Genomic DNA, 18,641 nt, shown 5'->3' with positions numbered 1-18,641 from the left:
TTTGCTAATTCATATATTTTTTCAATTTTGATCTAAACCTGGCCACTGATGTGGCATGTTTGATATCACTTGGTAAACTATTCCATGGGTCGACAATTCTGAAGGAAAAGAAGTTTAGTCTGATGTCAGAATTAGCCCTTCCTTTCTTTAGGTTAAGAATATCAGAGGTTTGTCTTGTTGTGACTCTGTTTTGAGAAACATTTACAGTTTCAAGTCCACATTTAACATTTCCAATATTATGAAGAATTTTGTAGCACTGGACAAGATCAGCAAAATTTCTCCTTTTTTCAAGAGTCCATAAATCAAGCTCTTTTAAACGTTCATGGTAATCTTGTGATTTCAGACCAGAGACCATTTTAACTGCTTTGATTTGGACAGCTTCGATGTTTTTAATGTCTGTAAGGTTCCAGGGGTTCCAGACAGATGAAGAAAACTCCAGATGTGGTCTCACATATTGTTTGTACAGCCTTATAAAAAGATTTTTCATTTTAATATTTGCAGAAAGCTGTTTATAATATGATGTGATAGATAACTAATTGAATAGGGTCCACCCCTGTCAAACTGTTTTTTTTTATAAATCATGTCAATACCCCTAACCCCCGAAAAAAAATATTCTAAAAAATGTGAAATTAAAAAAAAATTTCCCACTCCCAATTTTTTTTCTCTTTCTCTTTTTAAATCTAAGATACAAAAAAATGCGTTAATCAAACCCAGTTCATTACCTCTTGGGGCAAAGCCTCTAGAGGCAAGGGGCGAAACCGCTGGTCCTATAATAAAAAGTTTTTTGTCTGAAGCTAAAAATCTCGCAAACTTGTGGTCCGAATTAATTGTATTTTTAGGAAAGTTTTTAAAAGGGTGGTTTTAGGCTATTTCCTGACCTCCTACCCCTTCCCCTAGAATCTAAGGACGTGACAACTAGTTATAGATAAACTGTTTCTAGAATTTAATAGGCTAGCCTATAGAGATATATTATGTCCATTGGCAAGCCTAACTCTTACATATTCCTTATATCTATTTATTAAGATAAGGATACGGATATGGGATGAAAGGGATAAGACAATGGCCGATAATGCTGTACATCCTCAATGATAATACATAAAGTTATCCCTTCTGTAGATTAAAATTTGCGGTTGAAACGTTTGAACACTCAACTTAATGCACCGCTTAATTAAAATTCACTTAAAGGGCGAATATAGGTTTGATATAATATGAGCTTATTTCAAAGGTGCCATTATATAGATTATAAATAACTTAAGGATATTGACATATCTAATTGTATAAGTCTGTTTATAGCTTAAAACCTTTCTAACTCAAGATAATATTATGTAATAAGTGTGGTTCCCTAAGAACTTAATTACCCTAGCATCACACAAGGCTTTGTAGCAAGGTTGAATTAAAAAGCTTTCGTTAAAGGATAGTCGTAATAACGTGGAAACCAATTAATCAGGGGTAAATATACCCATCTTCTACCTTAATACAAATTATATAAAGTAAAATATTTAAAAGTTTAAAAAACCATCAAATAATGTAAAAAGTAAAAAAAAAATAATTGATAAAATTTTCTTGGAGGAAGAATGATTTCAAATCCCTGTTTTTTTAAGGTTCGTGTGTGTGTGTGTTAAAATTGCGTACATTAGGGTTTTTATATTTTCCAGAATTAACCAATGATCTTTGTACAGAAAATAAACTTTAAGACGTATTATCTACCCTAGTCAAAACTATTGGTGCACTTCTACGCAAATTATTTCTACGCTTTTTAAAAATTGAATTAAAGAGTATATAATCTAAATTAATAAACATTTAAATTATCATTTAAGATGCGTGCCATTGTAATAGTCAATCAAACTTAAGCAAAATAGTCAAAAAAAAGTCTTGTAAAGGGCTAAAATAAACTGTTTGTCGTCAATCTCATTTATCATATGTTCAATTGAAACAGAAAATTGCAAAATCTACTTAAGGATTTTTTTGAATTTTTAAATTTGGCATAGATATTCTAAAAGTATGAAATGGCACCTTTCATATAAGCTCATATCATATGGAACCTATATTCGCCCTTTAAGTTCCGAAAGTTGAAAAACTAGCGGATATCCAAACGATATTCATTCATCCCATTGTCCACACTCTCTCAGATATGGACCCATTATAAATTTTGACTACAGGGCAGTAAATAAAAGTGATCACAGCTGACATACCATGTAAATTTCTTTTTTCATTTGGTAAACTTTATCATTGTGAAAACGTTTATATTAATCCGTGAAAAATTGTCTATAATACGATATATGACTTTTCAGAATGGACAGAAAATGCTAAAAAAAAATACTATTACTACAGTCATATGTGGATAAAATACCAACTACAAAATTGACAAGGTACTTTCGTAATCATTTTTAAGAAAACATTTTCTTTGTGTATCATAATAAGACATCATCAGGCGCGTCTCTCTATTTGACTGTGAAGTCCAGGGAATACGGACACCCTGTTCCTCTATGAATTCCTGTCTTTTCCAAGTTTTTCAGCTTCTCCCCATGTCAATTCTAATTTAATTAGATCTTTTTCAGTGCTCTGCCTCCTGCTCATTTTTGGTCGTCCCTGTTTACGTTTACCAGTGGTGGGGTTCCATCTTAAAGGAAGCCTGCAAGAAATACCACGCTTTAACTGCTGAAAGACTGCCACAAGTAGACCAAATGCCCCAAATTTGAAGCCTTCAGCTTCTATAACAAAAAAAGTTCTAGGCATTTTAAAATGACATTTTATGTACAATGAAAATTTTGAAAGAATTGCAATGCTCATGTTGAAAACTTTGAAATTAAACTACGTGGCCCAGAAACAAAATTATAAGCTTATATTTTTGTCATAAATTTAGGTTTCCAGTAACTAATTATATTTTTACAATAAAAATAACCATTTTTATAGTCAAAATCATTAAAAAAAATTAAGTTTTACTTGCGTTGTACCGAATGTACTGTAGCCAATCAGAAGGCTGAATCAGCTTAACAACTAATCACAGCTAAGCTTGTATTAGTTTACCCCTTTGTTTCCGCTATGATTTTCGTTTAAAAATGCAATTTAAATCGAATTTTTTTAATAGATTTTGACTATGATATGTGGTGTTTTTATTGTAAAAATGTAATCAGTTACAGGCAATCTAAATTTCTGACAAAGATAAGGTTATAATTTTGTGTCTAGGCGACGTAATTTAATATTGTTTTTTTTTTATGAGCATTGGAAATCTTTCAAAAATTCCATTGTACATAAAATGCTATTTTGAAATGCCTAGAACTTTTTTGTTATTGAAGCTGAAGGCTTTAAATTTGGGGTATTGGGTCTTCTTGTGGCAGTCTTTCAGCAGTTAAAGCGTGTTTTTTTCTTGCAGGCGTCCTTTAAGCACCTTTTTGACAAACTGTTTTGTACCATTCTGAACACATGTCCTAGCCACCTTAGTCTTTTATATTTCATTTCTGCTTCAATACTATTGCACTTGGTCTTAGTATACAGTTCAATATTTAATATTCTATTTGGCCAAAATATTTAGCAAATAGCAGCTATTGGAAAACAGTAAAATTGTCGAACTATGACGTCAGAAAAAATTAACAATTAACCAATGAGAGGCCGCTATATTTTACCACAGTGAATACTGGCTTCTTATTGGTTAATTCATAGACGTCCAAGGGGGGGGGGGGGTAATAGGGCGATTACCCCCCCAAACTATTTTTCATTTTACCCCCCCCCCCCCATTTAAAATTTAACCCTACCCTGGGGGTGCCGTAGGCACCCTCAACTATTTAGGAGGGGGTATTTACCCCCCCCAAACATTTTTAATACTAAATATTTAATAAAATTTAAATTACCCCCCCAAAAAAAAATTTTACCCCGGGGGTAAATTTTGGGGGGGATAAACTAAATTTACCCCTGCCAATAGATTTCAGGGGGGGTAATTACCCCCCCCCCCCCCAATCAAATTTTACCCCCGGGGAAAAATTTTTGAGGGGGGTAAAAAAAATTTCGGTGGGCTTCGCGCGCCATTTTATCCCCCCCCCCCAAATACGAATTACCCCTCCCCCTTAAAATTTTTTACCCCCCCCAAAAAAAAGCTTGGACGTCTATGGGTTAATTGTTAATTTTTTCTGACGTCATAGTTCGACACTTTTACTGTTTTCAGCTATTGTGAAATGCATTAAGTTGCTTTGTTTTAGTTTTCACAGTTCTCCAGCATTCAGCTCCATAAAGAAGAACTGATTTCACATTACTATTGTAAAGTCTGATTTTTGTTTTCAGAGCAAGTTTCTTTGATTTCCAAACGTTAATAGACTGTTGAAAGCAACCCTAGCCTTATCAATCCTGGTTTTATAAAGCTTTTGAGCCATCTTCACTGCTGATAACACTCCCCAGATGGGTGAATTTGTTGCTTTGTTTCAATTGTTCACCATTTATTGTTATACTTTGATCAGGGTTTGTAGGTATATTCATAATTTCGGTCTTCTTGACATTAACAAAGATCCCGACTTATGTAGTTATCAACAACTTTCCTATACCATTTATAAAACAAACAGGGACTGTCAGTCTTTATGTATTAGATAGCTTTAATCTCTAATTTGTGCACGTGGTAACCATAACTCTAAAGATGTCAGAGGGCAACTGCTTGTATTTTACAAAGCATTCCAAGAATAGGTTTATAGCGGGACAAAGTGTCTCAAAAACCAGCCGATGTGACGTCATAAAAATCAGGGAAACGAGAGGAGAAGTAGGAAAGAAAACCCCTAAAAAAGAGATGGACAATCCCTCATTTTTATGACGTCACATCACTGTTTTTTGAGAGACTTTATTCCGCTACAAATAATTATAAATTGAATAATTTGATAAAATTTGACAAAATGTGGCCTCCCCCTCTAGAAAACAAACATTTTTTTTTTTGGGGGGGGGGGGTTTATATTTTCTTAGGGCAATTTTCTTTGGGTGGGTGGTTGTTTTTTCCTCCAAAACAGTTATAAACCTTCTCAGGACCTATGATAGGCTAGATTGTAAAGGACAACCACATCGATTGAGCAGTTTGCGAGATTCTTCGGTACACACAGACAGACATTCTGTTCAATTTTTTGCAAGCTTAACAGACAGACATTAAATACCTAAAGAGTAGCATACCATGAAGAAAACATTGGTTTCTAAAATATCTCAAAAACAGTTAACAGTAAAGTTAACTGAGCGAGAATTATATTTATTATTATAAAAATTATTGGTTATGCCTTTAAATTATATCACAAATTCGAACAATTTTATACAAATCAATATATAGTTACATGGGCTTTTAAAATATATTTGATAGATTGTAGTACAAGGACATCCAAGATTATGTTTTTTTTTTGGGGGAAGGGGGTAAAATGAGGGTTTCTGAGGTTTACGGGGGCTATTCTTATGAATTTCCAAAATTTGAGGGTGATGGTAAACAACCCCTTCCCCCCCCCCCCGGCCCTCCTACCTAGGACATTCTTGAAATGAATGAGATTATCTGTTAGTTATGGAAACATGAAAAATAATTAAATTGAGATTCTTAATGAACATTTTATAAAATACATACTTTTCTGAGATTCAAATCACTAAAATTTAACTATCTGACTTTTAAAACACTTTTTGTTTATTGAATTTAGTAATTTTTTGATCAGCTGCACTTATTTTAATGTTTGGTCAATACATTTTTCTAAAATTTAACTACATAAGTAAAATACAAAATAGTAGCTGGCTAAAAATTTGACCATTTAAAATAAATAAATAAATTAAACTGTTTTTAACCTATTTTTGAATGGGGGGTCAAAAATATACTAGAACACCTATAGAATCAGACTGCAGAGCCCAAATTTGAATTAAGTCCCCAGTAAACTTTTTTTGGGGGATTTAAAAATTAATTTTTAGTGTTGCTGTAATCATTTTGACCGAAGCAAAAGCTTTTTTTTACTTCGGGTAATATTGTGGCTTACAGAACATTTTTATATAATTCACTTTATATTGATACAATAAAAAAACATTACTCTGTTCATTGGAAATAATTTTTTTTTCCAAAACAATTAATTTCATTGAATAATCTAACATTTACAATAAAATAAATAATTCTGAAATCTATCCAATAAGAAGTCTTGTTTTATATAATTCTTTACAATTCAAAAAAAGAGTGTTTTCACAAAGTGACTATTTTCCAATGTAGTTAAATATTTTTTATTTAATTAAATTGAAAAGAATGAAAACCGTACACATACTTTTTAAAATTATTTTAAAAGATAAGTTTGAATAATCTTATTTTATAACACATTTGTATATGTGACAAAAATAAATTTGTTGTATTGCATAAACATTTGTTGTCATTTAACCCTTTACAGCCATTTTTTATGTTTTTAAAATAAGTGAGAGAACACAAACACGTTAATGTTAATTCGTTGATATATTATAAAGAATTAACTTTTTAGTGAATTTTTATAGTAAAATCATAAGGCCTAATTTTACTCTATACCAGAATACAATATTTATGAAGCAAAACACTCTAAAAGCTACGAATTTTACCCAAATAAAAAAAGACCTTTTGCTCCGATCAAAATGATCACGGCAACAGTAAAAATTAATATTTAAATTCCCCCAAAAAAGTTTATTGGGGACTTAATTCAAATTTAGGCTCTGCAGTCTCATTCTACTGGTGTCATAGTATATTTTTTATATACGTTTTAAAAATAGGTTAAAAACAGTTTAACAAATTAACATAAAATTATTTACATCACTAGCTTTTATTGTCTGATACCTTCGTAGTTGTGTATAGTGCCCTAGGAAAATCGGGATAGATATCACCGCTTTTGGCCTACCTATTCTATTGACGTCATAGTACAGGGAAAGAGAAAGAGGAGGGGGAAGAAACCTCTAGAAAAGCGATGGGGTATAGGGTATTTCCTGACGTCAATAGAATAGGTAGGCCAAAAGCAGTGACATATATCCCTATTTTGCTAGGGCACAATAGACGGCTACGATACCTTCACTTTATTATGTTTCTAAAATCACTAAATTATATCATACTAGAACTAACTAATTATTTGATGCCATTGGAAGAAATTTATTTTACAACATTTTAAAAGTAAGCAATTTTGCTTTTTCTTTACTATTGATTAAAATTGAAAAAAAGAGGTAATTTAATACTGAAGAAGTTTTAATATTTGTTTTTTAAGATGATATTAACAGCAAATCAACCAGCTAGATTTACTTTTAGCTATGTTCTAATATGTTGTCCAACAGCTGCTTGTCACGAGATGTACAGCTGTTCTAAACAGCTGATTTTAACACGTGGCTTATTGTCTGACCAGCCACTTGTCCAGCAAGTTGCTGGATAGAACAGGAGCGCCGTAGCCAGCCCGTTGGGGAGATGCCAGCGAACAACAGGGGTGACTTGTGTCCTAAATAATATTACAATTTTACATGGATCTAAAGAGATAAGACAATGGCCGATAAATTAATGTACATCCAAATTTATGATACACAAAGTTACGCTCTTCTGTAGATTAAAAGTAGTGGTTGAAACGTTTGAATCCTAAATTAATGCACAGACCAATCAAAATTCACTTTAGTCCCCAAAGTTGTTAAGCCAACGAATAAGAAAACTTTGGGGACTAGTATATTAAACACCCCATTGTCCCTCTCTCTCTCTCTCTGACTATTTCAGTTGCTTGCACACAAAGTGCATATTGAGCACGGTAACCCCCCAATAATATGAAATAATTTTTAAAAAGGAAGGGTAGTGTTTTTGGTTAATTTTTTTGCTGTAAAATTATTTTTGTTTTTAAGATTATATTAGCCCTTAAAATTATTGTAAAAGATTTTATTAAAATAATTGGACCATAAAAACAAAAAAACGAAGTAGCTTTTCTCCTATTTCTAGCTCCTGCGGGAGCTCTATTACTGTGGGGCAATTTACCTGACCTGAAATAACCTATCGAAAACTACTATGAAAATACGACGAAACCCGCTTCTTTGTTTTCTTTCCATGATCCAAAAAAAATTATTATACCCGTCTACAGTTGAGATAAGTTAGCCTCCAACATTGGGACAGGATTGTACTTGTCTGCTGAGGGCCTCCATCATAGTGGTACACAGGTACACTTACAACATCCTAAATATTATGTCATGGATAAGATTGTACTTGTCTGTTCTCCATCATAGTGGTACACTGGTACACTTACAACATCCTAAATATTATGTCATGGATAAGATTGTACTTGTCTACTGGGGGCCTCCATCATAGTGGTACACTGGTACAATTACAACATCCTAAATATTATGTCATGGATAAGATTGTACTTGTATGTACTATATCATAGTAATATTATGTCATGGATAAGATTGTACTTGTATGTACTATATCATAGTGATATACTGGTACACTTACAACATCCTAAATATTATGTCATGGATAAGATTGTACTTGTCTGTCCTCCATCATAATGATACACTGGTACACTTACAACATCCTAAATATTATGTCATGGATAAGATTGTACTTGTCTGTCCTCCATCATAGTGGTACACTGGTACACTTACAACATCCTAAATATTATGTCATGGATAAGATTGTACTTGTCTACTGGGGGCCTCCATCATAGCAGTACAATGGCACACTTACAACATCCTAAACATTATTTTATATCATTCCTAAAAGAACTTAATTGAACAAAAAAGGCCAAAAGGTAGTAAGGGTTAATAACCGGATTTCCACATTAAAAAATGTGTATTTCTTTTGTTGCAGGACCAACAGACCGATAAAATAAGTAAGTCTATCTTAAATAGCAGTCGGGAATAGTTACGGACATACGGACAGACAGACAGTTTTGATACAAGCATACACATATTAAGCTTACTATTTTTTAGCAACTTACAGGCGAGGAAAATTGTAGAGTAGCATATTCAGGGATCTAAATGGATAAGACAATGAACGCTAAATTGTTTTATCATCCCCTCTTATAATAATAAAAAATTATCACTTCTGTAGATCAAAATTTTCAGTTAAAAGTGTAGAAACTTATAGCTAAATAAAAGTACAAAAATTAGGCCAACGAATAAGATACCGTTGTTATAAGACTTTTGGTTAAAAATGTAAATTACATTACAGTGTCCCCTCCCTCACTGTCTCATGATGTAAACCTACCTTAGACGTGGCATAGTTGTAGTTGATGCTTGAAAGTCGGGTGTCAGAATTAAATGAAGTTCTTGCTCCACTGAAAATAACAAATTTTTAAAAGCAAAGCTTTTCCATAATTAGGGTCCGTTACAGTTAGCTCTTTTCGTTAATTTAAACAGGTTAAAATTGTCCTATCGATTTCAAACTTTGTATGCTGATTCCTGTTACAGTTAGGTACGACTTAATAAGCGCAGCAACTCTATAATTGCTAACAGAAAGTCCGTACGTCCACTTAAAACAAGCTGTTTTTTTACTTTTTGACAACAAATGTTTGTCTGTTAAAATTATCCTATACATCTGATTTTTTTGAATACTGATTCTTATTACAACAAGGTACAATGTTATAAGCGAAGCATCTCTGTAATCAAGTCGTAAAAACGTCAGTATGTCCTTAAACAGTATCATGTATTAAATCAGTTTTGCAACAAATTTACTTACAATCTATCTATCTACCTGTATTTCTCCCATGGGAAGCCAGTGATCATCCTTCCCTGGGCTCTATACCTATCTATCTATTTACCTGTATTGATCCCCTGGGAAGCCAGTGATCATCCTTTCCTGGGCTCTATATCTATCTATCTATCTACCTGTATTTATCCCCTGAGAAGCCAGTGATCATCCTTCCCTTGGCTTTATATCTATCTATCTATCTACCTGTATTTATCCCCAGGGAATCCAGTGATCATCTTTCCCTGGGCTTTATATCTATCTATCTATCTACCTGTATTTATCCCCTGGGAAGCCAGTGATCATCCTTCCCTGGGCTCTATACCTATCTAATTATCTACCTGTATTTATCCCCTGGGAAGCCAGTGGTCATTCTTCCCTGGGCTCTATACCTATCTATCTATCTACCTGTATTTATCCCCTGGGAAGCCAGTGATCATCCTTCCCTGGGCTCTATACCTATCTATCTATCTACCTGTATTTATCCCAATGGAAGCCAGTGATCATCTTTCCCTGGGCTTTATATCTATCTATCTATCTACCTGTATTTATTCCCTGGGAAGCCAGTGATCATCCTTCCCTGGGCTCTATATCTATCTATCTATCTATCTACCTGTATTTATCCCCTGGAAAGCCAGTGATCATCCTGCCCTGTGCTCCCCTGTTCCTCTTCACTCCAGATTCCAGGTATCTGAAAAGAAATGATTTCCAGCTATGTTCATTTTGTTCTCAGCGAGGCTACTCTAGTATTTACTTATAATCCTTCTATAATGCTATTGGCGAAAAATGATTTTCTCCGCTGCTCTCTTTTTTTTGTTAAGATCCCACCTTTTTTTCTACATTCTTTACTTAAACTAAAATAGAAAGCATATCTTCCCCCTTCTCTCTTTAACACAAGTGCCCCTAGAAAAGTAGCCGCTTGTCAACTATAATGCCTACCTCCATCTGAGATCAGCACTGCCGTCCATGGCTCTAGCTCTGGCCACCAGGTCAATACGCTGGGGTAGTTTACAACAAGGGTGCTCAGTCACAAATCTGATAGATAGATCGATTGATAAGATAAATAGTTATATGGATAGATAGATAGGTGGTGGCCATTGCTCTAGCCCTGGCCACCAGGTCAATACGCTGGGGTAGTTTACAACAAGGATGCTCCGTCACAAATCTGATAGATAGATAGATTGATCGATTGATAAATAGTTATATGGATAGATAGATAGGTGGTGGCCATTGCTCTAGCCCTGGCCACCAGGTCTATACGCTGGGGTAGTTTACAACAAGGATGCTCAGTCACAAATCTGCAACAGTTGAGGGTTAGAAATATTATGTTTATATAAAAGTAACAGGATGTCTATGTATCAAAGGATCTTGCTAACCACTGCACTCTGGATCGATTTGGTTCTCCTATACAGTGAAGCTAAATATAGATCCATTCCATGGAAGGTTTATATAAACATATGTCGGGATAAATTGCCCTGAAAAAATACCCACACCATTTTTTGCTTTTCTATTTATAAATAAATTGTAATATTATGATCGATTCCACCCCTTCCGTCAAATGCCCATAGAGGCCTCCAGTAGCGTTGCTGCTATTATATTTATATTCAAATGATACAAAATAAAATCAAACCTGCAAGGAACACGTAAAGTTTCACACAGCTCTTGGGAAAATTCATCTGTAGACTTCTGTTCAACTCCTAAAAATATTTACAATTAAATTTTGAAGAAAAAATTTGGATCATGGAAATAAAAAGAAGTAGCAGGTTTCGTCGTATTTTCACGGTAGCTTTTGAAAGGTTATTTTAGGTTAGGTTAGGTAAATGTTAATGATTGTCCAACAGGGTTATGAAATTGGCCCCGCAGGGTTAGAGCCCCCTGCAGGGGCTATAAATTAGAAAATACGACGAAACCCGCTACTTCGTTTTCTTTCAATGATCCAAAAGTTCATTAAGAGAGGGGGGGGGGGATTGAGTTAAAGGACAATATCTCCCCTAAAAAATTCTGAAAATATATTTGATGTTCAATTTTTTTGGCGGCATTTCGTGCTTTTTTGTTGTTGGTAAATTAGGAAATGATTACTTTAACAATCAGGCAATGACGTTGTTATCAATATTAATGCAGGAAGGAAGGGGACAATGGGCTGTCTATTACTCTAGTTCCCAAAGTTTTATAATAACGTTTTCTTATTTTTTGGCTTAGCAACTTTGGGGACTTTTATTGACATTTGTTTGTTAGATTATCAAGTTGAGTGTCCATACGTTTTAACCACTAATTGTAATCTAATCTAATTGTAATCTATTGAAGAGTAAATCTAAAGTTTTATCCGTAGGACTGTACATCAATTTATCGGCATTGTCTTATCCCTTCACATCCCTGATAAGAATGTTAACAACTTGCCTTGATTGTCCTCAACCTCAAGAAGATTTAGAGAAGGATCCTCATCCTCATATTGTTTCATCACTGAAGATCTACTTTCAGCCTAAAATTTAATATTATGTTGCGAAGCTACTCTATAATTCACAGTGTCTGTCCGTCTGTTAGTCTGTTAGCCCGTCCTTGACGCTATGAGGAATATGTTATTTTCTCAGCTGCTATTTACTTAATTTGTTCGTCATTAGGTCTTCCATACGACAGAACACAAATATACAATCTAACATTTATATTTTGAAAGATTTCGTGAATTTCTATTACTAATTATTCTTCTGTATGTTGTTATCCTTATTTATAAATGATATACCAAAAATAGTAAAAAATAAAAATCTTCTCTTTAAACTTAAATTAAAACTTAAAACTTTACTTAAAAACTTTGGGGACTTTAATTAAATCTGTAGTGTCCTAACTTTCTAGCCAATAATTTTTCTAACAGAAGGAGTTATTGTGCTTTCTATGATTGTCTTATCCTGATTGGAATACATAAAATATCCACAGAATCTGAAATCTTCCTTACCCTATCCTGAAGTTTCATGGGGGTCATGTCAATGATATGTCCTGCAGTGACCAGAAGAGAATTACGAGTAGCATCATTCCCCTCGTAATCATTTGATTCAGCAGCTGACTCGGTCACGTGTTCAACAGCTGACTGTCCATCACTTCTAGGCTTCATTCTAAAAATTATAATTTGTTAATAACACAAGGTGACTAGATGCTAACAATAAAATTTAAAACAAAGCACCTAAAAAATCATTGAGGGACAATCAGACAAAGTGATTTAGGGAGCAAATGTTCAGTGTTCATATAAAGATTATAAATAAAAATAAAAATTCATACAGACGTATCGCAACTGGATGCCAAGGATGACAACATCCATAAAAGCGAAGATCAACAAATTATAGGGATGCTTTGTTTATGACATGTCCAAGGAATCTCTATTCCAAAAATCAAATAATAGATTAAAAACCTGAAAAATCATTATACTTTAAATGACATACTGAAGTTCTTGTAATGATTATAGAGTTGCTGCGCTTTTTAAAGTGTATCAAACTGTTAGAGGAATCCTAAGATGACATTTCTAAAATGTCTAAATTAATTAAGATCTTCCTTTATAGACGTACGGAAAGACAGAAAGTTAATTAAAGAGAAACTGCGCTATTAAAAAATGTAGCAAATATGAAAATAAAACAATATCTGCAATTACCTCGTGTTTTGGCTGAGGTCCAGAAATTTAAGGCCACTGACGGTTGTTACAACTCTTTCTGTTGTTGATAAAGGTTGTTGTTGGTGTTGTTGTGCAACAGCGTTCAGGCTGTTGTCAAAGCTTGTCTGGTATTTGTCCTAAATATGATTAAATTATTACATAATATTTTTTAGTAGCAAAGTGTTTAATGCTTTTCTTAATTGAAAATATAAATAACGATGAGAATTTATAGGATTATTTTCAGTTTTGTTGTCCCCCAGTGCAGGCAAACAAAAAAAGGGATTTTATCTTATTTCTCTTGGTAAATTCTTTATTAATCGATAAAATACATGATATTTCAGTATGACTCAGAACCGGATTGAGTTAGCACTTATGAATCGGATTCAAAGCAGTACTGGATTGAATTACATTGGTTCAGATTTTAGACCTTTCGGGTCCGAAAAAAACAGTTATTTTACATTTTTGTGTATAAAATTAGTAGTTATTACAATACCTTGATAGGATTTCCAAAAGCAACGGACTGAATATACGGATTATCCTTCATTTTCATTTTGGCGGCTGCGGCCAACTTCTTCTTGTAGGCGGCTTTCCGCATGGCATGCTTGCTAGCCGCAGCTTCAGCATGTTTCAGATTGAAATAATGGTGCTGCTGTTTTGCCTTAAAAATAAATACTTTTTATCATGATTGATTAATTGGGATCAACTACAGTTCACGGTAAAATATTCCTGGTAACGAATATATTTCCAAAAATCTATGAATTTTAAAGGCTGCTAGCTGCCAAGAGGCTAAACGTACTGATCATACTAGGACACTATTTTAGGCGGCATATGAAGGCCTACAAATAATCTGGAATAGCCAACATCTAATGATGCACAGGGAAAGCTTCACTGAACAAAAACGCATAAAATAGGTCTTTTTCGCGCATTTCCTTCCACTGTGAGATAATTATGCATTATTGATTTATGGCTATTCCAGATTATTTGTAGGTCTTCTTATGCCGCTAAAAATAGTGTGCGAACATGATCTGTAAGTTAAGCTGTTTGGCAGCTAGCAGCCTTTAAAATTCATAGATTTTTGGAAAAATTCGTTACCAGGAATATTTTACCGTGAACTGCAGTTGATCCATTAATTGTTTTTCAATTAATTTTATTATTTTTCTGACTTTTGAATTTGCTGCTAAAAACGAACCAATTACATGTCATCTCTGTGTCAAAATTTATCCAATAATATGCTGGTGTTTTGACAAGGGGACACGCGATTGGTTCATTTTGGCGGTAAGTAAAAAAAGTTGTGTCTTTGGTAGATGTCTAGGTGCTTTTAAACAAAGTGACCGTTGAACATGTATAATGTATATCCCCCCCCCCCCCACCTAACCATTTAGTACCTTGCCCCCCCCCCCTTAATTATTTTTTTAACAAATAAGGGATAGGGGGGGGGGGTGGTGTATTAGGTCAAATAAAAAGTATCAATTCCTTGGAAGGTTGTTGGGTAGTAGTTGTCGTGGTGGTAGTAGTAGTTGTAGTTGTTGTTGTAGTAGTAGTTGTTGGTTGGGTTGTTGGGGCAGTGCGTCTGCTAGCCTCCTGTGGGGTCACACAACTTTTTATATACAATAACATCCCTTAACGCCCACCCTCCCAGCTAGATAGTCCCTGTATAATAGGCTATAAAAGTTTTCCGGAATTTTAATAAATATAATAGATTTGAAATCTGCATAAAATTTTAAGGAATTTTTATAAAATTCGTTTTTTGTATAATTCTTTATCTATAAGCGCAAATACAAATTAAGTTAAATAATTTTGACATCTGTGATTGGTGGATTGAAAACTATCTGCGCTCTGATTGGAGAAGCTTAAGTGACGTACATCATTCAACCAATTAGAGCGCAGGTAGTTTCCAATCCACCTATCCTATTGGTCAAAATTTATTAACTAAAATTGGATTTGCGCTTTTGAATAATGAATTATATAAAAAACGAATTTTATAAAAAATCCTTAAAATTTTATGCAGATTTCAAATCTATTATATTTATTAAAATTCCGGAAAACTTTTATAGCCTACTGTATAATGTATATATAACTAGAGGATTCGCCCCTAGCCTCTAAGGGCTTCGCCCTATGAGGTAAGGGGAAGTCAACCCTCCTATATAGAATTTGTTTTAAAAAAAGGCTCTGCTACATTCTGACGCCTAGTGCAGATTTGTTTTAAATAAGGATGACAACATCCATAAGTAGTGAAGCACAAAAAATAAAATCATGGATGGTAATACGTACAAGTAGATTTAAAGTGTATTTATTAATTGATTTATTGGAGAAAATAAACACGAAACCCTGTTTTATTTTGTATAATGATGACGGTCAAAGTAAATTACATAAAAGATGCTCATAATAATGGGAAAAATTATTTTGATACTGATATCCCAAAAAAAGTTTTAAAATTGGACCAAAACACCAAAGATATGGGGAAAAACATGTAGAAATAGCAAAAACCTGCTCAAATGCAGTCTGACCGCCATGCTTGTTTTCTTAAAACAACAGGAAATTTAATTTTTAAATCCTTAACTTAAAAAAATTTGTAAAATTGGACTATATACATGAAATATTTGGAAAAATTTTAAAATAGTTAAAAACCTGCAAAAAGGAAGTCTGACCGTCATAACTGTTTTCTTTCAACACCAGGAAATTTAATTTTGATATGTATAACTGAAAAAAATTTGGAAATTGTACCATAAACACCAAAGATATGGAGAAATATGTGAAAAATACAAAAATAGCCTAAAACCTGCTGAAAGGCAGTCTGACCGTCATAGTTGTTTTCTTTCAACACCAGGAAATTTAATTTTGATATCTATAACTAAAAAAATTTTGGAAATCGGGCCATAAACACCAAAGGTATGGAGAAAAATGTGAAAAATACAAAAATAGCCTAAAACCTGCTTAAAGACAGTCTGACCGTCATAGTTGGTTTCTTTAAACGACTGGAAATTTAATTTTGATATCTATAACTGAAAAAATTTTGAAAATCGCACCATAAACACTGAAGATATGGAGAAAAATGTAAAAAAAATACAAAAATAGCCTAAAACCTGCTAAAATCTACCGCCATCGATGTTTTATACTTAATTGTGCTCCTTAATGATGGGAATGTTGTCAAAAATTTCAGCATTCTATCTTTTATAGGAGCTGAGTAAATCCGATTTCCTCCATAGCGTTACGGACTGACGGACTGACTGACGGACTGACGGACAAAGTGAATTATAGAGTAGCTTCGCTACTAAAAAATAGACACTGCTACAGGCTGACGCCTAGCTCTACAGCCTATCTAAAAAAAAGGGATTGGAGGATTTTTTGTTTTTTGGGGGTTGGGGGTGTCTCACCCCCCAAGAAAATAGCTTAAAACCACCACAGGACCAGTAGGTATATAACCTGAAGATTAGAATCCAATTGGTTCAGTGGTTACCGAGATCTTAAGCTTCAGACGGACAGACAGACATCGTTTTACTTTGTATTATAGATATACTAGCGGCTTCGCCCCTAGCCTCTAGGGGCTTTGCCCCAAGAGGTGATAAAAAAATTAATATTTATTGTTTTTAGTGAGAGAATGTTGCTATTCTTTCATTCAAAATAAATGCTGGAATAAAAAATAATAAAGGGCAGCCTGCGGCAGCCTGTAGCAGAGCAAAATTAAAAATAAGGGGGGGATTTTTTTGTTTTTTTGGGGGTTAGGGGTGTCCCACCCCCCCCCCCCAAGAAAATAGCTTAAAACCACCACAGGACCAATAGGTATATACCCTCAAGAGTAGAATCCGATCGGTTCAGTGGTTACCGAGATCTTAAGCTTCAGACGGACAGACAGACGGACAGACATCGTTTTACTTTGTATTATAGATATATGTATATCTACTCATAATTGTAATTAATTATCATACTATTAATTCAAAATCTTGCGAGAAAGTGGGGTAGGAGATTTTATATATCTCCCTGACCTATTTTTATTTTGTTAGGAGGGAAGGGGGGGTATCCATATCCCCTGGAAGGGCCACAACGCTGTACAATTCCCATCAACTCTTTAAAACAGATATACCAAGCAATTTTAATTCAAGAAGATGTCAAAAAATTAAATGGTTGAGTTATGTTATGATTCTTAGAAAATTAAACACTGTTCAATATAAATCTTTTTTTAAGAGGTAAACATTAATCCCTTAAATCTCCCTAGAGGCCTCTAGGGGGGTACAGCCGATAGTCTTAAATAAACAAGAATAAAAGTTGTAAATTCCTGGGCAGCTATATTCTTTTGAAGCATCTTTTTTCGTTGGTTCCACATCTTAATCAAGTTCAGCTTGGCCAAAAATCTCTGCTTAGAATCCAATACTTGGGTCTCCTAAGAAAAAAATTATTAAGATTAGTTATTTCGTGTTTAGTAAGAAGTAATTATAATAAAGTAATAGGATGTTTGTTTGTAGTTCGGTGTGAGTGTCTGTATGTAGCTAAATATCTTTCCACTCTATTCCTAAAGTGCCATCTGAGGGACTCAAGGGGCATGGCTAGTCATATATAATTAGACTTGCAGTCACCGAGATATAAAGTGACATAAAATTTGCTACCTGGGTTTGTTCCAGACCCGCAGGAATTTTCAACTTTACTTCAGCTTGTTTCTCCCGTTTCTCCTAAAAATATAACATTATTATGAAATTAACAGGATGTCTTATTAAATAAATTAGTAAGCTTTTTTATTAAAGTAAAATAAAAGAGAGAGATTAGAGTAAAACACTAGAGGGGGAAGGGGTTAAATAACTGTATCTCCCCATCGCAGTGTCCTTGTGTCGACTCTCAAGTGGATCATTGAAAATCAACCAATGGTGTCGGTAATTTTAACACAGCCAAGTAGCCGAAAACAATTTGATAGCAGACGAAGAGGGTCATTGAAAAAGGGAGGTAGGTAGTTATCTGTATATACATCTTTACTATAGATATGTTAAAACAGACAAACACACATACATCTAAACACTCTTTTACATAGATACTTCTGTATGATGTTATTATAAGAAATAAATCAGGGAGGGAGGGGACATTGGGCTGCTTATTACACTAGTCCCCAAAGTCCTATAATAACGTTTTCTTATTCCATAACTCAAAAACCTTGGGGACTTTTATTGAATTATGATTTGTTAGTTTATTTAGTCGAGCGTCCAAACGTTTCAACTAAGAAGGGGAAATTTTGTGCATCATCATTGGGATGAACATAATTTTTTCGGCCATTGTCCTATCCCTTTAGATCCCTGGAAATGAATAGTTGTAAATTTATCACTCTATGTGTCATATTTTGGTTAAAATGATAATTTCTTCTGAAAATTGATAAATAAG

At 33.9% G+C, this 18,641-nt stretch overlaps 2 protein-coding genes across 2 annotated transcripts in view; both read right to left on the bottom strand.

Annotated features, from left to right (window-relative positions):
• Positions 1–4: 4 nt before the first annotated feature.
• LOC145335166 (uncharacterized) lies at positions 5–355 on the bottom strand. Its single transcript, XM_080180896.1, has one exon. It carries the CDS (start codon positions 353–355, stop codon positions 5–7), a length of 351 nt encoding a protein of 116 aa, XP_080037022.1.
• A 4,801-nt stretch (positions 356–5,156) lies between these two features.
• Positions 5,157–18,641, bottom strand: part of LOC145303840 (uncharacterized) — a 41,919-nt gene continuing 28,434 nt past the window's right edge. Inside the window, exons 5-18 of the mRNA XM_080145478.1 lie at positions 17,882–17,944; positions 17,557–17,658; positions 14,757–14,864; positions 13,774–13,941; positions 13,281–13,417; positions 12,594–12,750; positions 12,044–12,125; positions 11,277–11,343; positions 10,586–10,681; positions 10,260–10,337; positions 9,167–9,236; positions 8,033–8,134; positions 6,732–7,421; positions 5,157–5,773 (exon numbers count right to left, since the gene is read on the bottom strand). Of these exons, the coding sequence (XP_080001604.1) occupies positions 7,317–7,421; positions 8,033–8,134; positions 9,167–9,236; positions 10,260–10,337; positions 10,586–10,681; positions 11,277–11,343; positions 12,044–12,125; positions 12,594–12,750; positions 13,281–13,417; positions 13,774–13,941; positions 14,757–14,864; positions 17,557–17,658; positions 17,882–17,944 (1,335 nt within the window). The 3' untranslated portion in view covers positions 5,157–5,773; positions 6,732–7,316. The remainder of the gene's footprint in view (positions 5,774–6,731; positions 7,422–8,032; positions 8,135–9,166; positions 9,237–10,259; positions 10,338–10,585; positions 10,682–11,276; positions 11,344–12,043; positions 12,126–12,593; positions 12,751–13,280; positions 13,418–13,773; positions 13,942–14,756; positions 14,865–17,556; positions 17,659–17,881; positions 17,945–18,641) is intronic.

The sequence above is a fragment of the Acartia tonsa genome, chromosome 13 (genome assembly GCF_053477335.1).
Source record: "Acartia tonsa isolate MP-2025a chromosome 13, ASM5347733v1, whole genome shotgun sequence".
Taxonomy (NCBI): Eukaryota; Metazoa; Arthropoda; class Copepoda; order Calanoida; family Acartiidae; genus Acartia; species Acartia tonsa.
This window is presented reverse-complemented; position numbering and strand designations above follow the sequence as displayed.